Source organism: Desmodus rotundus, chromosome 12 (assembly GCF_022682495.2).
Source record: "Desmodus rotundus isolate HL8 chromosome 12, HLdesRot8A.1, whole genome shotgun sequence".
In the NCBI taxonomy this organism is placed as follows: Eukaryota; Metazoa; Chordata; class Mammalia; order Chiroptera; family Phyllostomidae; genus Desmodus; species Desmodus rotundus.
The window spans coordinates 101,629,962-101,650,930 of record NC_071398.1 but is presented as its reverse complement, the minus strand read 5'-3'; the positions used below and the strand labels follow the sequence as shown (position 1 = coordinate 101,650,930).

The following is a 20,969-nucleotide window of genomic DNA, read 5'->3' as shown; positions in this document are numbered from 1 at the left end:
AGAAGGGTTCCGCCTCCTCGCTCGGAACTCCCCCCACCCATGTGAGCTCTCCACGTCGGATGGTGTTGGCTGTGTCTACATGTAAGACCTGCTCCCTGAGCCGCGGGCGTGGTGACTCCCACCAGCTGTACCTTCACCTGTGCCACGGAGACACCACCCCGGGGGAGGGCGGGCTGAGCAGAGAGGGGCGCGGGGCGCGATCGGCGGTGGGGTCGGGGTGGGCGCCCCCGCAGAGGTCGTGGGTACGCGATCCACCTGTGTAGGTGCACGGTCCAGAGGAGAGGAGGTGCCTTTTGGGCGGCAAGCGCTGGGCAGAGGACAGGGCTTCAGGTCAATGCGAGGTCGCTGGAAGTGCAGGGGTCTCCTGTCTTCCCACCTCATCATCTCTTCCTGTAGCTCATAATTACTTAAAATGTGTTTGGAAGATGTTGGTGAGGGCGGTCTTCACTGGCAGGGCCCAGATTCAGCCTCACCGTGTGAAGCAAGAAGTCAGAGAACTCTGGAAGTGTTGCGTGAGGGAGGGGTCGAGCCTCTTCTCTTGCCTTCCTCAGGCTCAGCTTCCTGGTCAGGCCTCCTCACCACCTCCTGTCCTTTCTGTGGCACGGACTGCGGATACCTCAACGCTCAGTACTCTGTGCTCAGTCCAGGTAACTTGTTTTGCATCCTCAGTACCTGGCACATAGTAGATGCTCAATAAATGTGAAATGAATGGTGGTGGGAAACAGTGGGGTACCAGCCATCTGCTGGATATTTGATGGGTAGGTCATTGTGCCTTGTGAGAACAGAACCAAAGGGAAGCCCAGCCTTCCTGCATCCCTGCCTGAGTCCCTTGCCACTGAACTCGGGTTTCCCCATGCTGGGAAACCTGAGTCCCACCTGCACTATTTTCACAGGCCCAGAGCCATGGCTAGCTCCTCTTCCTCCTGGGAAATGCCCCTGGTGGCTGTGTGCCAGGTAACATCCACTCCAGACAAGCAGCAGAACGTTAAAGCTTGTGCTGAGCTGGTTCGAGAGGCTGCCCGACTGGGCGCTTGCCTGGCTTTCCTGCCCGAGGCATTTGACTTCATCGCACGGGACCCTGCGGAGACTCTACACCTGTCTGAGCCGCTGGGAGGGACACTTTTGGGAGAATATACCCAGCTTGCCAGGTATCAGGAAAAGGGGGAGGGAGAGTCGTCTTTGTTGGGCAGTGTCTGGATTGCCAGGTGTGAGGGTGGAGCTTTGAGAAGAGTGCCAGTGTCCACTCCCCCCAGGGACTGTGGACTCTGGCTGTCCTTGGGTGGTTTCCACGAGCGCGGCCAAGACTGGGAGCAGACTCAGAAAATCTACAATTGCCATGTGCTTCTGAACAGCAAGGGTGAGACTTCATAACTCTTTAGCCTGCCTCTTGCCAAGCTCTTCTACCTAAACCAAGATTCTCCAAAATTGTTTTAACTCTTATTTCCTTGGCTAAGGGCTCCTCCTTGGGAGCAGAGGAGCTAAACTGGGCTTCTAGAGCAGCAGCACCAGATATTCCTTCTCCTTCCTCCTCCAGGGTCGATAGTGGCCACTTACAGGAAGACACACCTGTGTGATGTAGAGATTCCCGGGCAGGGGCCAATGTGCGAAAGCAACTCCACCATGCCCGGGCCCAGTCTCGAGCTGCCTGTCAGGACCCCAGCGGGCAAGGTGAGAGCAGTGAGGGGAGGAAGAAGAGGGCGCAGAGAGAGGGGACAGGAGTACCAAGATGTGGTCTACCATCGAACGCCCTAAGGAGATGGGCAGGGGGTGTGGCTAGGTGCTGTGACAAATAGGACAGCTCTCTCATTCCAGGTGGGTCTGGCCATCTGCTATGACATGCGGTTCCCTGAACTCTCTCTGGCACTGGCTCAGGCTGGAGCAGAAATACTCACCTACCCCTCAGCTTTCGGGTCTGTAACAGGTCCAGCCCACTGGGAGGTAAGAGCACCTCATCAGGACCCTCGGGCCTTCTCTCAACCTCATCCCCTCCCCTTGGCCCTACAGGTTAGACTGTCTCCGTCTTCCCACCTAGTTGGAAAACTCACTCCTAGATCCTTGCCTCACTTTCATGTGCTCAGGAGTAGTCGGCATAGGAACAGTCAGCATGGTCAGTCAGTCCTCAGCAATTACAGCGTGGGCACCACAGGTAGGCTGGCCTGGTGCTTCCCCACCAGCTGCCACACGTCTCCCCAGGTGCTGCTGCGGGCCCGTGCCATCGAAACCCAGTGCTATGTCGTGGCAGCAGCTCAGTGCGGACGCCATCACGAGAAGAGAGCGAGCTACGGTCACAGCATGGTGGTAGACCCCTGGGGAACGGTGGTGGCCCGCTGCTCTGAGGGACCGGGCCTCTGCCTTGCCCGAATTGACCTCGGTTACCTGCGCCAGCTGCGCCAGCAGCTGCCTGTGTTCCAACACCGCAGGTCTGACCTCTACGGCAACCTGGGTCGCCCACTGTGAGCTGACACCACCGTGCTGTGTCAGTGGGACGCAGGCGCACCTCCCCTCACTGGGAGAACTGTGACCCTTTTGAAGGAACACAGACTCAGCTTCTTGGGAAAGAAGGAAGTCACCTAAGCTCAAATTTTAGTTTCAAAAAGATGGAATTTTATACACTGTTTATTTCATGAAAACTGAAATTATGCTGAGAGCTGAGCAGCACTAGCATTGAAAAAAATATAATCATCATAAAGTCTGTGTCTGGACACCTCCTTTGGGAGCTGAAGGAGGAGGCGGTGTTGTGCCCACTGGACTTGGCCCCGGTTCTAGGCCGCTGGCTCATCCAACACGCCTCCTACCCAGATGAAAGTGCAACACTCAGTGCATGTGGACGGGGAAGGACAGAGAAGGGCTGATGCTGAATCACTTCACTTTCCCCTGCGACACCCTTTGCCCGAGCCAGAAGCAAGCAGGGGGGAAGGGCTGCAGGGCACCTTATTTATTTTCACTTGCTCAGGGAAAGCAAGTGTCACACTCCCCCGCCCTTTTCAGGGGGAGTGTTTGCGCCTCAGCACCCCCGCACCCTCGCCCAGCTTTTGCACACACGCCAGGCTGGGAGGCCGACCAGGCTGACCCAGTCCGCTCACCCATCCTCTGTGCAGAGGGTTAGGCTGGGGGGAGAGGCGGGGCCGTGCCTGGGGAGGGAGGGAACAAGGCAGAGAGGAGCAGCACCAGAGGCCAGGAGAGAGTGGAAAGGGCCACAGCTTCTTTTTTAAAAAAACTCTATAATTTGGGAGGATGATGATTAATTTCCAAAACACACTTCAGAGTCTCTCCTTCCACACAACACAGCTTCCCTCCTCACAGCCCTTTCGTGTCAGACGCACATGTGAGAGCCGCTCAGGGCCCCAGACGCAGCACTCGCGCCGGCCCCTCACACACTGTCCTACAGACGTGGCTTCTCCCTGCACACCTGTCTCAGCGCCCAGGGCGAGTGGGAAGGGACGTGGGAAGCCCAGGCACGTGGGTGCAGGGAGGGGTGGGGAACACCACTTCCATTTTCCTTTGTCTTTTCCTTAAAAAAAAAAAGAAAGAAAGAAAGAAAAAGGCAGGGATGTGATTGGCTGGAAGGGGCGAGAACAGACCCAGACAGTGTGTGCTCCAGAGGCCAGTGCCGGGAGCGGTCCGGCGAGGGACGGTCAGGGCAAGGCCTGCAGCATCAAGTTCCTCAGGAGTTTCTGTCGGCCCAGCTCGTAGTCCTCCTCGTCCACGTTCACCAGCAGCTTGATGGCTTCGTGGCCCACAGCCTGCTTGAGGGAGTCTGTGATGAAGACGCCTTTGAGCGCCTCTAGTAACGAGCCATTGATGTAGTCGCGCCAGAATGCGTCGAGGTAGGTGAGCTCGGAGAACTTGATGTCACAGATGATGGAGCCCAGGTCCCGGGACTTGAGGATGGTGTTGGCCTGGTTGAAGCGCTCGAACTGGCGCTCGAGCGGGTCCTGCTTGTTGGAGAAGACATTGCCCTGCAGAGCGGTCTCGTGCTGGCAGTACTCCGCCCGGACCCGCAGCCTGATGTCTGCAGGGAAGAGAAGGGTTGTACCAGAGATGGCCGTGAGGGGTGAGTTTTCAAGAAAGGTCCACAGAGCCACAGAGCAGCAAAGCTGGAGCACCGGACAGCCAGCCCCTCCTTCTTCTCCAGGTGCCCCTGAACCAGCCCAAATGCAGGCAGCTCCAGAGAGGAGTGGGCGGTGCCCAGACCCTGTTATCCCACCACTCAAGCAGCACCTTGCCTCCGGGAGGCATCTCCCGGGTCAACAGGCACAGGACACCCGCACCCTCCCTCATGCAGGGCAATCTAGGTCGTCCCACAGCAAAGATGCCATGCTGTCACCCCTGTGACCTGGTGTTCGCTCAAAACTCAGCCCCACTCCGCACCAGAACTCAAAGGGAGCCTCCCATGGAGAGCGTGCCTCTGGGACCCACGGGCTTCTCACCACACGTCTGCTTCTCCTTGGGGTCCGGGGTCACTGACTTCCGGCGTTTTCGCTGGCTCCCAAGTGTGGCTCTCCCTCGAGCTGGCCTCTTGCTACACATCTGAGGGCCCGAAGTGGGGCAGCACACCACAGGGTAGTGGGGAGGCACTGGCAGGGAGAAGGGGAGAAGACAGTGGGGTAAATGCAGAAGCTCAAACACTTCTCTTAGAATGAGGAAGGAATCACTTGGACATGGTGGGAAATGTAGGACCCACAGTGTGGCCAACAATCACAGCACCCAGGGGACGCAACAGCGCCTCACCTGATTTTTATGGGGCTCTGGGGGGAGGCAGTGTCCTTTCATTTTAAGCTGGGACTAAGATGGGTTCCATGTACTCTTTCTTTTTCTTTTTTCTTTGAAGATTTTATTTATTTTCAGAGAGGGGGGAAGGAAGGGAAAGGGAGGAAGAGACATATCCATCGGTTGGGTTGCCCCTCATGTGCCCCCCAACCAGGGACCTGGCATGCAACCCAGGCAGGCACCCGGACTGGGAATCTTGTTTAGCTTATAGCAGGACGACGCCCACCCCATGAAGGGTACTGGTCATGGCCCCCGTACCCTTTCTTGATGATGAATTAGGGGAGTTAACCCCCTCTCACCTGTTTTAGGGGGTTGGGGAGGCCTTGGCTCTGGATCACTGAGGGCTCTGGGGGTCACATAGCGAATTGATGTCTCCTCCAGATACTTGTCTACGAGGTCGGGGCAGACTGCAGGGGGAGAGGGAGTCATTTGGAAAGTGCAGCCTTTCCTCCTCCTGGTCCAACCCTCCAACGGGCCCCTCACAACCCCAGGTACTCCCAGGGTCAGTGCTGCCTCCCCTGGTAGTCCTCCCCATGCCCGCATCCCCAGCCCCTTGCCCCTCACCAGCCCGCCTCCTCTTGAGGGTGACGTAGGGCAGCAGGTCGTGGCGAGTGATGATGCGCAGCAGCTGCAGCACCTGGCGGAAGTTACTCTCATCGCAGCGGCCCTGGCGCTCCAGCGCCAGTAAGAAGTCACGTCCATTTCGGATGAGGCCCCGCTCGTGGTCATCGATGACGTCCACAAAGAGGAAAGAAAGAACACGCACGTCTCTGTGCGTCAGGTGGGTGCCCACGATGTCGAACATGCGGTGCAGGCTGTACAGCCCGTGCTCCTGCTCGCCCTGCTCTTCCGGCCACACCTGGCTTGCCCGGCGCTTCAGGCCCGCCATGCTGGGGGCTCAGGTGCGTGATGCTTTCCGGAATCCCTGCTCGGCACCTGCAATCCCCACTGCGCTGTGAGGACGAAAGAGCCTGTGAGCTCGTCAGTGGCAAGAACTAGTCTTGTCCCTTCCTGCACTGCCAGGGCTAACGCCGCGCCTGGCACAGGGCAGGGCCGAGTAAGCATGTGTTAAAAACTAAGGCCTAGAGCTCTGCCCGTAACAACAGATGGTGCCCTGAGTGCAAGACGCCACTGGGGAGCTAGAGCCACTCCACCTAGGTGAAAACGTGATGTGAGGTTTTCGCGCCACACGTTCAGCAGGCATTGCCCTTAGACGCCCCCGATTGTTCCCCCACTTCCAAACCAGGGCCCTTGGTCCCTTGTGCCCCCCTGCAACCAGTTCACTTCTTCAATGTGGGCACAACTGAGCAGAAGTAAAGAGTTCACTCTTCGACATGGGAGCTGCTGCAGGTGAATCAGGGACTAACAGGAGGCAACTAAAGATCCTGGGAGTGAGAACTAGTTTCCGTTCTGTCTTCACCATTAACAAGCCGTGCAGCCCTGTGACCTTCAGTGAGTCTCGCTGCCCGACCTACCGAACAGGCAGGAAGGAGACCACGGCTCAGACCTGGTAAGGAGCCGAGGAAAACACACACGTGAGATCATCAGTGAACCTCACACGAATTGTCCTGAGAGGGGTTTCAAAGAAGTAAGCATCCTTGACCTCTGTAGCCCAGACCCATCCTCCCACAAACCTATCTTCAGGTTTCCTCCCATCCAACCGAGTCCAGACGCGTAACTGCTCAGAAGGCTCATCAGTAATGTACACCACAACTCATGAACTTAAATCCAGGAACATTACTAAGCTCCTATGGTTTTTTTTAGTTTTTTAAAAAGATTGTATTTATTTTTAGAGAGAGGATAAGGAAGAGAGAAAGAGAGGGAGAGAAACATTACTGTGTGCTCAATCCACTGAGCCACACCAGCCACGGCTCCTATGTGTTTTTTAAAAATGTATTGGTTGATTTTAGACAGAGAGGTAGGAGGGGGAGAAAAACACTGATTTGCTGTTCCACTTATTTATGCACTCACTGGTTGATGCTTGTACGTGTCCTGATGGGAATCAAACCTGTAACCTCGGCGCGTGGGGACGGCATTCTAACCCACTGAGCTCGCTGTCTGCCCAGGGCCACCAAGCTCCTGTGTTGAGCATTCTTGTGATTCTCCTGCTCTTCTCATTCCCCTGGAGGCTCAGATGCCATTTGGACAGGCTGCCTTCTAACTTTTCCTGTTTGTCATTTACCAACCCCCTCGTCACGGGCCAATCACAGCCCTACATCCCTTTTATGATTCAGCATTTGAGTCAAAGTTCCTCCATCACCCCTGGTGACGTCGAGGACCCAGCCAATAACCACCCCCCAGGTCCAGCCCTGCTCACCTCCACTCTGGTCACTCACCCTTACTGCCCCTCTGACCATGACCTCCAGCTGCCTGGTCATCACACACCCCCAGTGATGCTGCTTAGATCCGCCTCACCTTCCCACCTTCATGGCCCAACCATCTCTCACCTGGGCTTTTGCCAACAGCCTCTTTACGGCATCTGTTTCCTACCAGTCTTAAGGCACCTAAACCCACCGCCGCACCCAGGTGAATCAGTGATCTGAAATGCACAAGAGACCACATCACTTTCTGCTTAAGACCTATCTTCACCCCCTTCCTTACCTATGAGAATACCCCAAACTCTTTACACAACACACCAAACCTTCCAAGACCCGGCCCTGCCTACCTTTCCAACCTCATAACCCACTTTTTATTCTGTAACGTTTTGTCAGTTTGTTAATAGTTCACATACATCATGCAATTCACTTCTCTGTGCCATCCAAAGGCTATTTCCCTTTGCCTGAATGCCCCTCTTCCTCCCGACTCCACCCCCATGCCACGGCCCTTTTCCAGAGGCCAACTCCTCCTCGCCCTTTAAGAGTCAGCTTGGACTGGGGTAAGGGGTCCTCTCCTGTGCTCCCGTGGAACCTACTTACCACCAGTGCCCCACCTGCCCAAGCGCACAGCAGCAATCTGCACATGGAGAGGGGCTGAGTGCCTCGCAATGGACAGGGCCTGGCACCCAGGCTGAACTACCTCCAAGAGATCATCACAAGGAACACCCATTAAGAAGTGAACTCAAATAAGTCCAAGACTGAGAGGACCGCATTAAGAATACATGCGTGCAACTCAGCTACCACACACACGCCCCGGCCTCCCACACTGCAGCGCCACACTCGACAACCAGACAGAGGGTCCGTCCATTTCGTACGCCAAGAAACTGAGTCTAAGCTAAGAGAAAGAATAGAATAAGCTGCCTCAGAACAGCCAAGAGCCAGTGGACCCTGGTCCTCTCTGTCTCAGTGACCTTAACACCGAAGCACTGAAACTCAACACACCTGAGCAGAGAGGTCCACTCCTGCGTTGCTGAGCCCCACGCCACGGGTTCTGGTGTGTAGACAGGAAACACAGCCCATATCTATCAGGAGATGCCCCACCCACTGCAGGGGAAACAGCTGGGAAAACAGCTGTTCAAGTCCAGACTGGATTTCCTAGTTTCTCCCTCCCGTTTGCCCCAACACAGTCTCTGGGTGCGAATGCAGGGGACTGGAGGAGACAGCTCCTGGCTCAGAGCAGGCCACCCGGGAGAAGTAGGCCGCCTCAGAGCCACGGTGACTTCTCCTTGTCCCCCATCCCACCTGTTCCCTCCGGCCACCTGTTGACTATGAGGCTCCCAAAAAAAGCAGATGGGCAGGTTTCACACTCAGCCAATCAGAAGGCCAGGTCGCTGCAGCCCTCCCTATTTCAAAGTGCCCTGACTGTAAACCCCAGGAAATGAGGTAACACGGCCCCACGTACCAGCCACTGGAAATGAGGCAGCACACGGGGGAGCAATGCAGTCCAATCAATGGACACAACTCTGTGACAGGCCTCCATTCTCCCAGGGTAACTCCCTACACTTGGGGGAAAAACAGCCACTTTTAAGTTCTAGATTCCCAGGCCAGATCACGAACGGTGCCTGAGTGATCAGAGCTTCCAGGTCAGTGTTTCTACACCAGGGGGATTTTGCCCCCGAGGGGGCATTCAGCAACGCATGCACACGTCTAGACTGTCCTGGGGGTGGTGACGGAGGGAGTTACTGGCGAGCAGTGAATAGAGGTCATGGGTGCTGCTGAGCACCTACAATGCGCAGCACAGTCGCCCACAATGAAAGGTTATCTGGCCCAAAATGTCGACAGTTCAGAGGATGAGAAGCCCTCCTCTCCAGGGGGCAGGATGCAGGGTCCAAGGGCAGAGGGACAGCATGCCGCTCTCTACCCAAGGGCTGGAAGAGAAAGCTGCGTGGTCACTAGGACCCGAGCCCACCCAACCACACTCCAGGAGAAGAGAGAAGCCTGTCGGACACAGACTCATTTAACTCTCAAGCCCAACTGGCTCCCAAGAGCTCCATCCCACTCCAACCTCAGTCTCCAGCACCTGCTGCTGCCATTCAGGTGAAGGGCAGGTGGTAGGGCCGCAATGCACGCCCTCTGCCCCATCCCGGGAGGTCTCATCTGACCTAGTCCGACCTGGACCTAGGATAAGAGAATATGCCACACTGTGCAAGACAGACCCAAGGGGTCCTGCACTTGGCCCTCAGGGCCAGCTCTGCAGTTTTAAGACTAGGCCAGCAGCCACCCCTTCCTTATTAGGGTGCCGAGCAGACTCATTCAATGAAGCAAAATGAAGAAGAGACCTATGTCTCCCAAGGCCATGTCCTTGGGAAACAAGTCAGGAGGCTTGACAACAGGCAGTCCTCGCCACTTAATTATCACCCAGGACAGTGAGTTCACTCACTCGGCAACCCAGGTGGGGGTTCCAAGAACCTATCTGACTTCAGCATTAAAAGAACATGGCCAACTTCCTCTTAAACCAAAATACACTCAGCTTTCTGTGGCAATGAAGCAAGGGAACTCAACTCAAATTACACAGAGAACCCAGATGCAGCGGCCAGAGCAGTGAGGAGAACGCGCCCCTTTGCAGCAGCAGGTGAGCAAGAACTCCGGAGCCTCGGGGCCTGAGATAGCACCAGACACCACGAGGGCAGGTCGGAGTCCACGTGAGAACCTAAAACATGAGTCCCCACCTCAGTGTCCCCCAAATAATCCTTTGCTCTGACGACCTGTTGCATTTCTTAGAGCTGCAGTTTGTGTCTTCTCTGTAGGGAGGTCCCAGCCAGCCAAGGACCTGCAGACAGTCTCTGTGTCCACCAGCTTTCCTCCCAGCCATTCTCTCGTAGGTTTCTACGTTCCAGCAAAGTCAGGCTCATCCCAACGGGGGACGATATCTGTATTTTCACAAATCCACAGGTATCTGACTCTCTCAGAAGCCCTTAGGAAGTAAAGTTAAGTGGAAGAACTAAAACAGTGATGCTCTGAACAACTAGGATAGAGTCTGCACCTTCCAGGGCAACATTCAGTGGACAATGCAGCTAAGGGCAGTGTTCCATATGTTAAAAAATGGCTCTCTAGAGCCTGCAAAGACCACTAGATGACAACAAAACAGAGCAGGGGGGAGGGGCTTACCCTAATTTCTGCTCTCCTTCCCTCGAACCTACATCCAGTTATCATGACAGACCTATGCACTCGGCTTGGCAGGTGAGAACTCCTTGTACCCGCCATCCACCCCACTGCCAAGCTCAACCCCAATACTGTCCTCACGCCATTTCCAATCCTTTGCACTATTTGAAAACAAAAAAGTTCCAGACTTACCTCTGCCAGAAAGTTATTTTTCCAGGTCTCTTCCTAGCAGGTTGGAAGCCAGCATCAAAACAAAAACAAGTAAGAGAGAAAAGAGTCAATTTTCAAGCTTTATTTTGAGACCTCAAAGGCCCAAAAAGTTAGTCAATCTTAGTTGTAAAAATATAGACAACTCTAGAACGCTCCTGATGGAGACACCCTCCTCAGAGCTAAATCCGAGACCTCACCGCCCAGCTAAGCCACCGGGCTTCGCCGCCTCTCCACTCGTCAATCCACACACAAAAACAACTCCAAAAATTCCCAGACTCGATGGCTTCAGGCCAAGAAAGGTGCTCAATTCAACAGCGTGTGGGGAAACCAATTATCCTCTGATACCTTCTCAGCTGAACGCTCAGTTCCTTATGAGACCCGCCTAATTTCCTTACAGTGTTAGCGTTGGCTCTCATCTTTAGGGAGAACGGGAGAGTGTTACAGTCACTTATCGGACCAGAACTGCACTCCAAACTCTCCTCGCCCAGCAGAGAGGCAGACTCCCGGCAGGGCAGCGTCCAGCAGCACCAGACGCGCACCAGGGACGTTTTCCACATATAAATGCTGACCCCTCCCTCCCACCACCCAAACGGCAAAAGAAAGGTCTGAGACCAACGCAGGCAGGTCGCCAGCCCGCTGCCGCCCGGCGCACCGGTCCCTCTCTCGGACGTCCAGAGCCGCCCCCCGGGCACGCGGGGCTCCGGCGACCCCGCACGGCTCTCCCCGTGTTCCCGCACCGCTGAGACCCAGAAAAGTCCTTCCCTCCGACCACACTCCGGGGACGCCGGCTTTCCCGGTCCCCCTTCTTTTCCCAACCGGGGAAAACAGGAGAGAGGAAGCCAGGCAGCGCTCGAGACCGAAGGCGGCCGAACGCTCAGCCAAGTCTGGCTCTGCAAGCCCACCTGCCCGCCCCGCTGCCCTCCCACGTTAGCACCAGCGCAGGCCCGCCGGCGAGGACCGGCCGCAACTGATGCCCGCAACTCCGCTCGGGGGGCCGCCCCGCCCGCAGCCCCAGGTCCCGCGTCCCGGCCCGCTGCCCTCCCTCCCAAACTTTCTCGTCGCCTCGTCACACCGGCAGGCTCCCCTCTGCCCAACCTCCGCTCTCGCCCATTCCGCCCGAGTCCCGCCGCGGGCCCTGCCCCAGCCACCCCGAAGGAGCACTTTCAAGCCCTGCCCCAGACGTCGCGAGTCCGACCCTCCGCCGCCCACGTCTCCAACGCCCCTCGCGGGACTCCCGGCCTCCGCCCGACCGCACGCCACAGCCCTGCCCTCCGCACCCCGACGCCCCTCCGCCCCGCGCCCCCAACCCCGCGCCCGGCCGGCGCCCCGCTCCGCCGAGCCGCCCACCGTCCCGCCGCCCGGCCCGCGGACGCCCCTGCCCCGCCGGCCGTCCCGCACGCCCCTCGCCGCGCCCCTCCCCCACCTGGCAGCGCCGTCCCCTCCCTCCCCCGGGTCCTCGGGCTGCGTGTCGCCGCCGCCCCTCACTTTCCAGCCTGCAGCCCTTCGCGGCCCCGCCCGGCCCCGCCCCGCCCGCTCGAGCCCCCTCCCCGCTCCGGGCGCCCCGCCGCCTCACCCCGGGCTCAGGCTCGGCGACGCCATGTTGGATCCATCTGCGCCGCTCCCCCCGCCGTCTCCCGGCGCCGCATCCGGGCTCCTGCGGCCGCCGCCGCCGCCGGCGCGGGCGTGGGGCGGGGGAGGGGAGCGGAGCGAGGCGGGCGGGGCGGGGACAGGCTGCGTCCGGAGCAGCGCCTCCGGAACCCAGCCCGCCGCGGGCCAGATGGTGGCGGCTTCAGGGCCACAGTAGGGCACGGGCCGAGGAGCCATGCCAGGTGAGGGCAGCCCGGCGGCGGCCTGGCGCAGGCAGGTCCTGGCTTCACTTCGGCGGCCAGAATGGAGGCTGGCGGCCATCTTGCTTTAGGGCAGCCTGGCAGCGTGCGCGTTTCAGGGCGGCCGGCGGCTGCGGGGCCACGGAAGGCAACACAGAGAGTTGCGTTCGTGAGTGTGGGAACATCGGTGGCGCCGGAGCTGCTGGTGTCGACTCGAAGACCCACGGAAAGGCGGGCTCGCGGCCATGACGCCTAAGGGCGGAATGGGACGAGTCGGGTTGCCGCGGGCGGGGGAAGGTTCGCGAGGAGGAATCGACCTTTGCCCTGAGCTTCCGGTTAACCCGGATGTCCAGGCACCGGGGTCCGCGGTAGCGGACCCTGCTCCGCGGCCCTCTGGATTGCCCGGGGAGCGTTCGTCTGTTTGAGCACCTGCGTCCTGAAGGAAGCGTCGCCGGAGCTAAGCCCTGGACTGTCGGGAGCTGGGGCTGGGGGCCTGGTCAACCGGGAATGGTCTGTGAGTTTGGGAGACCCGATTACACAAGGCCTTGTAAGTTTACAGGTTTTATCCTAAGAGCTCCAGGTAGGCTGTGAAGAGTCTTAGCAGAGGTGAGAACAATCACTAAGAAATCTGCAGTTTAGAAAGAACACTAGTGCACTGGGGACAGCAGCGGGCTGGAGGGGACGAAGTTAGAAGAAGGAGAACATTGGGAAGCTTCTACCCAGCCCAGAGATGGCTGTAGAAGGGAGCCTGGGATGGGAGAAATGGATTGGAAATAGGTGTGCGGCACAGGGAGAAATGCAGAATACTGCCCGGTGTTCTGACCTGAACAGGTGGGGAGTGATGGTGCCATTTTTTGTTTTGGAGCGGAAGATGAGCTTTGGGCGCCCTGGGTTATCTATTAGACAATGGATGAGATCGTGTGGGCTTGGAACCCAGAAGAGAGGTTTGATGGGTGAGTGTGCGCGTGTACGTGTGACTAGAAATGGTTGGTGAAGCCTTGAAAGTGAATGCGAAAGCCTAGAGAGGAATACCTGCGCTTCAGGGGTTACAGGAGAAAAGGAAGCCGGAAAGGGGCAAAGACACGAAAGAAGGAAACCAGGTGGCAAGTATCAAGGAAGCTAGTCAGAGGGTTGAATGTAACAGGTCAGGTGTAATGCGGCTAAAATGTGTCCATTGAGTTTTGCAACAAGTAAGTCATGTAGTAATTTTAGAGAAATCTGTTTCAGAGACTGTTGGGTAGGAAACCAGATAGAAGTAAATAGAGTGACTGGAAAGCCACAAGGTACAGGGTGGGGCAAAAGTAGGTTTAAAGTTGTTACTATGGAAAATACTACAATTATTAATACATAATAACATAAGAATAAACCGTGCTTATGCCTGGCTGGTGTGGCTCAGTTGACTGAGAGCAGGTTGCGGGTTTGATTCCCAGCCAGGTCCCCAGTTGGGAGTGCATGAGAGGCAACCACAGATTAATGTTTCTCTCCCTCTCTTTCCCCCTCCCTTCCCTCTCTAAAAATAAATAATTAAAAAAAAAAAAAAAAAACCTATGCTATGGTGTTGACTGTAAAAAAGAGACCAGCAAGAGAAGGAGTTTTAGGGGGCTGTGGGACAGCCAGATGGAGGTGTCCTAATGGCAGTTGAATATACAGACCTAACTGTAGCAGAGCAACGTATAAATGGAGGAAAAGGAAGTGCAGAACAGCCCGTTTTGCACATTTACACAGGCATTAAAAAATTAACCATGAAATGGGGTCCGAGAGGGATGAAGCAGATGTTGTTAGATCTGTCTTTACTGTTTGAATTCGTTTTGCTGTGAATGTATATTCCTCTTATAGAAAACTTTTTAAACATTCCAGTGATATATAGGCCAGAAATTCTGTATCCTGAACGTTTAAGGGCCTGTTGAAGGCACAGATTTGGATAAGCTCCCCAGTGAGCAACAGAGGGGCAAAGAAGAGTTCTCTGGGAATTCCATCACTTAAGACACAAATAGAAGAGGAGGCCTTGGAGGGTCATTGAACAGGAACAGCCAATGATGGAAAATAAACACTGGTTGATAATTGTCACAGAACCAAAAGGAACAGAGTGTTTCAAGAGGGTGGAAGTTAAAAAGTGTCAGGTGTCCCCAGAGAGGCAGCTTACAGGAAAGTGCTTTTGGCTCCAGACCCAGGTTTCCTGGAAGCTTGGTACAAAGGTCAAAACCTTCCCCCAAGTTTCACGGGTCCCACATCCACGCTGTCCTGCCAGTCGTGTCTCGGTGGGTCTTGAAGTGCACACCAGCCAGCTCTGGTACCACCAATGTTTCCACTCTTGAGAATGATACCTTCTCACCTGTGAAACTGCCATCGAGAAAACCCTGTGTTGCCAGAATTGAAGGAATTGAAAGTTGGAAATGAGAAGGTCGAAATCTAACTAGGGATCATGGATTTTCCTAAAAACGCCACAATAATAGGAAGACTTGGCACAGAAGTTATTTAATAGGTGCTGAAGACCTCTGTAAGCATGAAAGCTGAAGGGTAGTAAAACCAAATGGCATGACCTTCGAAGATGTTTGGGAGATAGACAGCAAGGAGGAGGGTGATACCTGCCATCCATTCCTACCTTGGAAGGTTGAAGAGAACAGACATGTTCTTTAGGAAAAAACCCAAAAATTTCCACCCCACGCATTTTTCCACCAGTACCCACTGGAACCCTGTTCCTTTGTAAACAACCTTCCCTATGTCCTCCCTTCCTAGAGGAAGAGTCATTTGGACAGAGGTGGCTGTGACGAATGGAAGGGAGCCGTGCCCCACCCACATAAGCCCACAGAAGGCAAACACGCACAGTGGTGGAGTAGAGTCCTGTCCTCTCCACACCCGTGTCCCGCAGTGGTTTGACTCCTAGCAGTCTTGGCTTCATGGCAGTAGTTCCTTTCCATGAGCCCACCTACCCTCCAAACTTAACCCACTCCTTTCAGAGGACTGGAGAAGGGAGTCCATGCTGAGAGCTGCCTTTTCTAATAGGATGGTGTCTGGTCCACTCATTGTAGTCTGGGGGGGGGGGTATGGAAACAGAGGGCCCTCTTCCTCTATCAGGACTTGGAGGACTCAGTTCTTTTCCCTGAGGCCAAACCTTAAAAGTTTGTATTACAAAGTCCAGCCCTGGCTGGTGTGGTCTAGTGGGCTGGGTGTCATCCCACAAAGTGAGAGGCCCCTGGTTTGGGGCACACGAGAGGCAACTGACTGATGTTCCTCTCCCTCTCTCTCTCCCAATCTCTGTAGCAATCAGTTAATAAAATCTTCAAAAAATGTTTTACAAATTCCAGACATTGGTACAATTGTGTGTTCCTAAGCAATCAGTCCATTCATGGCTACGTTTGTGGGAATGTTTTTTGGTGGGCATTGGGGAGTGCTGCAAGTTCACTCTTTGAACATGAAGCCTTGGGATTTAGCAGGTGCTGGAGAGATCCCGTCATAATGCTGAGCAGATTTCCAGGGGTGAAGTGGAGCTAAATACTAGCTAAGCCAAGGACATCTGTGTAGAGATGGGCATTCATGCGCCCATCACTGAGGAAAAATATTTCAAACACTACGATTTTTTAAAAGATTTTACTTATAGAGAGGGGAAATGAGAAAGAAAGGCAGCAAAAATATCGACTGGTTACTTCGCATGCCCCCAACCAGCGACCTGGCCTGCAACCCAGGCATGTGCCCTAACTAGGAATTGAACCTGTGACCTTTCAGTTTGTGGGATGACACCCAACCCACTGAGCCATGTGAGTCAGGACCAAACACTAAGATTTTTGGTCAGGCGTAGCCAAATAGCTCTTCCCCCTTGGCTTAAATTGTATGCCATCTCTATAGTTAGAGCAAAAACTTTCTCTCTTACCTTGTGTTCTTTTTCTGCCCTCTCCTTGCTTCAACTAAAAACCTGTGTTTCCCTTCCTTTACATCAGTTCCACTCTGTCTTCCTAGGAGCCTCGGCTGAGAAAACATCCCTCCAGCTTTCAAAGCATGGCCCCTTCTCCTTGACCCTGATTGCTATCCTTTTTTTGCTTCTCAGCACACCATTCCCGCAGTCACCTCTACCTTCACTGCACTGTAGGCCGACACCCTTCAGCTACTGTTCACATCTCCTATTTCCACTATGTTGCATGAAATAGTTCTCAACTCACTGTAATTCTCAGTGATTAGAAAGCCCTTTCTCTGTATTTAGAAAAACCTACCTTTTATAGAGGGTTTGTTTTGTTTTGTTTTGTTTTTTTTTAGAGAGAAAGACATTGATTTGCTGCTCCACTTATCAATGCAGTCATTGGTTGCTTCTTGTATATGCCCTGACTAGGGATCGAACCTGCAACCTTGGCGTGTCAGGTTGACGCTCTAACCAATTGAGCTATCTTGCCAGGGTCAAAAATCTACCTCTTTGTAACTTACACTTTTTGGTCCTATTTTTTTCTCCCTGGATCATAGTTCATCGTCAGCCCTTCAAATAGCTACCATGTCCCTATGAACTATTTTTTCCAAGTCGGTGGTACCAATTCAAAGTGTAGCAGATCTCTCATCTTCCTTGATCTGAACTCTCTATTAAGGTTGCTTGTCCCAGTCCCTGCTGTTCCCCATCCCTGCCGGAATTACGATCTTTTCAAACCGGATAGCTCATTACATGCCCCTTTAGCAGCCCATTGTCACAAGTATCCCCTTAACTCCCATGCCCACTGAGCCCCCATCCCTGCCTGGGCTTTACTCTTGACTTTATCCAAGGGGACTTGCTTACTTGACAGTCCTCTCTAGTTCTTGGTTCCCCCAACTCCAAGCTGCCCTAGTTACTCACCCAGGCTTCATACTGGCTCCTAATTTCAGTTGAGCTTCAACCTAGAACTCCAGTGTCTCCTGGTTTCTGAATAGAAGAGTAGGGGCCACAATCAGTCACTGGAAATTAATGCTCTGCTGTCTAAAGTGCTCCTTAACCAGTTTTCTTCATTCACCAGCTCTGACCCTTGTTGATACGACTTTAAACAAGGTCCTTAACTTGTCTGTGCTTACTTTCTCATCTGTAAAAGGAGCAAATATACCCACGTCACAGGTCATTGTGTTAGTTATTATATTAAATAATATACATGAAGTATTAATACAGGGCCTAGCTCAGTATAAGTGTTCAATAGGTGTTAACCTAACATTGAGAACAATTTTCACCAGGCTTCAGGAACTCGGGGTTCTTTATAACTGCTCTCTGCTGCCCCCTGGGGATGACTTCTAAGTCACTGGGCACTTTGCAGGCCAGGATAGAATACAGGCCCGTCTCACCAACCCCACCAGCTAATTAGAGAATTAACCAAGTCTTCTGTGGTTGGTTGTTCAATCAACTAAAAATGCACCTACATGCAAGCCCATTCTCTGTCTTTTTCAAAGAACCTGTCAGAAAACATGTTTTTCTTGAAATCAAGATACACTGTCTTGATGTTCTCCTAGTTTGTTACTCCAGTAACACGATCAAGGAAAGTCATCGGTCATTCACTTACTAAGGTCAGGAACTGGGGCAGGCATGTGTGATAGGAGGCACCCTGGTGAACAAAACAGACATGACTTCATGGTTTACACGGTGGACAGCCGCTAAGAAAGTGAATACATCATTTTAAATTGAGGGAAGCGCTATGAAGGAAAGAACAGGACGCTGGGACGGGAAAAGGAGTGGTCAGAGAAAGCCTCCCTGAAGATGCAGCATGGAGCCTCAGGAGCAGGAGGAAGTCAGCTGTGCTGCAGAGCCTGGGCAGGAGTGTCCAGGCCGAGGATACACTTGCGAAAGGTCATCAGGCCAAGAAGATCTGACACTTCGGAAGACTGAATCACTGTGACGAACCACTAGGCATCTGAGGATTGCTGCTTTTTTTCATTGCTCATAAATCACTCTTTAAGAGCTGCTCTATAATGTAACTAAGAATCAATAATCTTAGTCTTTTGTTTCCAGAACTCCATTAAAAATCCCTCTATTTGAAAATGCGGACACTTGCCATATTGTAAATTCCCCAGATTACCTACAGGAGATACAATTTCACTTAAAAAATGCTTCTGATTTCTCGTTCAGGCCCTGAATTTATTTAAAATGCTAAGAATTCTGTTACTATTTTATTTAATTAATGAACTTATAAATAAAAAATTATAACCTGTCACATTACCTCATTTCATGTTTTCCAAGATTTAGCTAATTATACATGTTTTTATATAGCTAAAATAATAATGTAACCATCATTATTGCTTCTTTACCTAAGTAACTCAAAAGAATCAACTTTAAAATTGTTATAAATAAGAATAGAATTTAGTACAGTGTGGGGGGGTAACATGCAGAAGTAAATATCCTTGATTAAAGATACAATCAAAGAAAATACCAAACCTGGCTAGTGTGGCCCAGTGGGTTGAGCACCGGACTGGGAAGCAAAGGGCCACCGGTTCAATTCCCAGTCAGGGCACATGCCTGGGTTTCCGGCCAGGTTCCCAGTAGAGGGTGCATGAGGGGCAACCACACATTGTTGTTTCTCTCCCTCCCTCTCCCTTTCCCTCTCTCTAAAAGTAAATTAATAAAATCTTTAAAAGTTTTTTTTTTAAAGAAGAAAATACCCAGTAGCAACAAAACAGAAAAATGCCTAGGAATAACCTTGACAATAATGAACACAGTCTATATGAATGAAATATTTAAATGCTATCCACATAAAAGAAACTTGAACAAATGGAAAGGAACATTATGTTCTTGGATGGAGAAAATGTATAAGGATGTCAGTTTCCTAAATTTGTCTATAAATTTAATATGATCTAGATTAAAATATCAGCAAGATTTTTTTAAAGGATTTTTAAAAAATAAAAAAATTTTTAAAACCTCATGCAAATTCAGTGAGAAAAAATAAGCGATAATTTAAAGGGGGCCCAAAATGTAAGAATTTACAGAAAAGGAAAAATGAATGGATACTAAACATGAAAAGATATTAAACCTTACTCACAATAAGTGAAACGGACATTAAAATTGTCTTGAGATTCCATTTCAATAATGGAATTGGCGACACACCTCTGTTGTGAGCACTATGGTTTCTGAGGGGAAACCTCGTCATTTTTTATGTCTCTAATTGTAATACAAATTGATTTAATCTTTATGGAGGGCAATTTGGCAATATTTAACAAATTTTTCAATACACAAATTTTTTGAGGCAACAATTACATATCTAAGTATTTATTACACATGTAAAACTGTGGAGCAGAGAAGGCAGTTAACTGCAGTGCTGTTTGTAATAGCAAAAGATTGAATACAACGTAAGTATCCAGCCATGAGGGTCTGCTCAATAAGTTATGCTATGAATAAGTTATAAGAAAAGTGTAGTTCACAGAGTTATAGCAACTCTCCAAAGACCTCTACCCCCAACTGTATTGAGGAATTGACAAATAAAACACATTTATATTTAAAGTGATGGTTCAAGGGGACCCTGGCTGGGTACAGCTGGTTAGATTGTAATCCAGGTGCGCCAAGGCTTCAGGCTTGACCTCAGGTCAGGGCACATACAAGAAGCAACCAGTAAATGCATAAAGAAGTGGAACTCCAAATTGATGTTTTTCTCTCTCCCTTCCTCTCTCTAAAATCAATAAATAAAATTTAAAGAATAAAGCGATAATCTGATATGTGTGTGATGATTTTACAGACATATATTGTAGAATGATTACCCAATCAAAATAATTAACACATCCACCACCTCACATAACTTTTTTATGGTGAGAATGCTTAAGATCTATTCTTAGCAATTTAGAGATACACAATAAATTAACTACAGTCGCCATGTTTTACAATGGATCCTCAGAATTTATTCTACTTATGACTTTAAGTTTGTATCCTTTGACATAAATGTCACCATGTTCCTCTCCCCCATCTCCAAAGTCTTATGACAAATTGCAAAGCCTCATTCCAAATCTCTGCGCTCTGTACCACACCACAGTGGCTACACCCAAAAGGCAGTTAACTTTTATTTCTCCTGGAGAGAAATCTCCAGTGAGATACTAAAAAGCTTTGTCTTACACTTATCCAAATCTAATAATTTAAAGAAAATGTATAACATGCTAATAAAAGACAAAAACCACATCATCATCTCAATGAACACAGAGTGTTTGGAATAAATCCAATATTCCTTCATTATTAAAACCCTCAAGACTAGGCATAGAAGGGAATTTCCTTCACCTGATAAGGGGCATGTAGGAAAGGCCTACAGCTTACATTATACTTAACCAAGAAAGAATGTTTTTTTCCCTAAATTCATAACAAGACAAGAATATCTGCCCTCAACCTTTACGCAACATTGTACTGGAGGTTTCAGCCATTAGAAATTAATTTATAGTATGCTTATCACATTTGTAAATGGACTATAGAAGTTGATGATTAATAGAACCCAATCCAAAATTATTGATACAGGCTAGAACGATTAACAGAGTAAACAAGATACGTAAATTTAAGCCAAAATCCATGCGTTTAGATTCTAAAAACCAAATGGAGGACACAAAATTCTGCAAGATTACTGGGTACCTACTGTGTGCCATGCACATCTAGGATGATTCCGTCTTAGATGGGTTAATTCCAGACTGAAAAATATGTCTAGGCTAGATTAATTACGTCTTCCTGTGACCTCTCAACTCCTTGGCACTTACTAATAATTCCCTAATTCGGCTGTGTAAATTATTT

The 20,969-nt window shown here is 51.6% G+C and overlaps 2 protein-coding genes across 6 annotated transcripts; one reads left to right on the top strand and one right to left on the bottom strand.

Moving 5' to 3' along the window:
- Positions 1-6: 6 nt before the first annotated feature.
- Positions 7-2,692, top strand: NIT1 (nitrilase 1). 2 transcript variants are annotated; one of them, XM_024554072.3, is made up of 7 exons: positions 7-81; positions 552-647; positions 894-1,148; positions 1,254-1,357; positions 1,535-1,668; positions 1,813-1,938; positions 2,194-2,692. In XM_024554072.3, coding segments are annotated over exons 1-7 (981 nt in total). In that variant the 5' UTR covers positions 7-79; the 3' UTR covers positions 2,458-2,692. The 2 variants fall into 2 exon arrangements, with proteins under 2 accessions (XP_024409840.2, XP_045046301.2); XM_045190366.2 differs by lacking the exon at positions 1,813-1,938.
- Positions 2,599-12,193, bottom strand: DEDD (death effector domain containing). 4 transcript variants are annotated; one of them, XM_053915730.2, is made up of 7 exons: positions 12,031-12,193; positions 10,440-10,472; positions 7,218-7,309; positions 5,335-5,723; positions 5,070-5,177; positions 4,431-4,577; positions 2,599-4,012 (listed from the first exon to the last, which is right to left on the bottom strand). In XM_053915730.2, exons 4-7 carry the CDS (start codon positions 5,657-5,659, stop codon positions 3,636-3,638), a joined length of 957 nt encoding a protein of 318 aa, XP_053771705.1. In that variant the 5' UTR covers positions 5,660-5,723; positions 7,218-7,309; positions 10,440-10,472; positions 12,031-12,193; the 3' UTR covers positions 2,599-3,635. The 4 variants fall into 4 exon arrangements, with proteins under 4 accessions (XP_053771705.1, XP_053771704.1, XP_053771702.1 ...); XM_053915729.2 differs by lacking the exon at positions 7,218-7,309 and having other exon boundaries at positions 5,335-5,718; XM_053915727.2 differs by lacking the exon at positions 7,218-7,309 and having other exon boundaries at positions 12,031-12,192.
- Positions 12,194-20,969: the final 8,776 nt, after the last annotated feature.

What these genes read in the sequence shown, in the direction of transcription:
- NIT1 (XM_024554072.3), top strand. An exon ending in TGTGCTTCTGAACAGCAAGG is followed by an intron (nt 1,358 to 1,534) that starts GTGAGACTTCAT and finishes TTCCTCCTCCAG; the next exon opens with GGTCGATAGTGGCCACTTAC. An exon ending in CAGGTCCAGCCCACTGGGAG is followed by an intron (nt 1,939 to 2,193) that starts GTAAGAGCACCT and finishes ACGTCTCCCCAG; the next exon opens with GTGCTGCTGCGGGCCCGTGC.
- DEDD (XM_053915730.2), bottom strand. Translation starts at nt 5,659, where the DNA reads ATGGCGGGCCTGAAGCGCCGGGCAAGCCAGGTGTGGCCGGAAGAGCAG. An exon ending in TCCCCAACCCCCTAAAACAG is followed by an intron (nt 4,578 to 5,069) that starts GTGAGAGGGGGT and finishes TCTCCCTGCCAG; the next exon opens with TGCCTCCCCACTACCCTGTG. An exon ending in CAAGGAGAAGCAGACGTGTG is followed by an intron (nt 4,013 to 4,430) that starts GTGAGAAGCCCG and finishes TCTTCCCTGCAG; the next exon opens with ACATCAGGCTGCGGGTCCGG.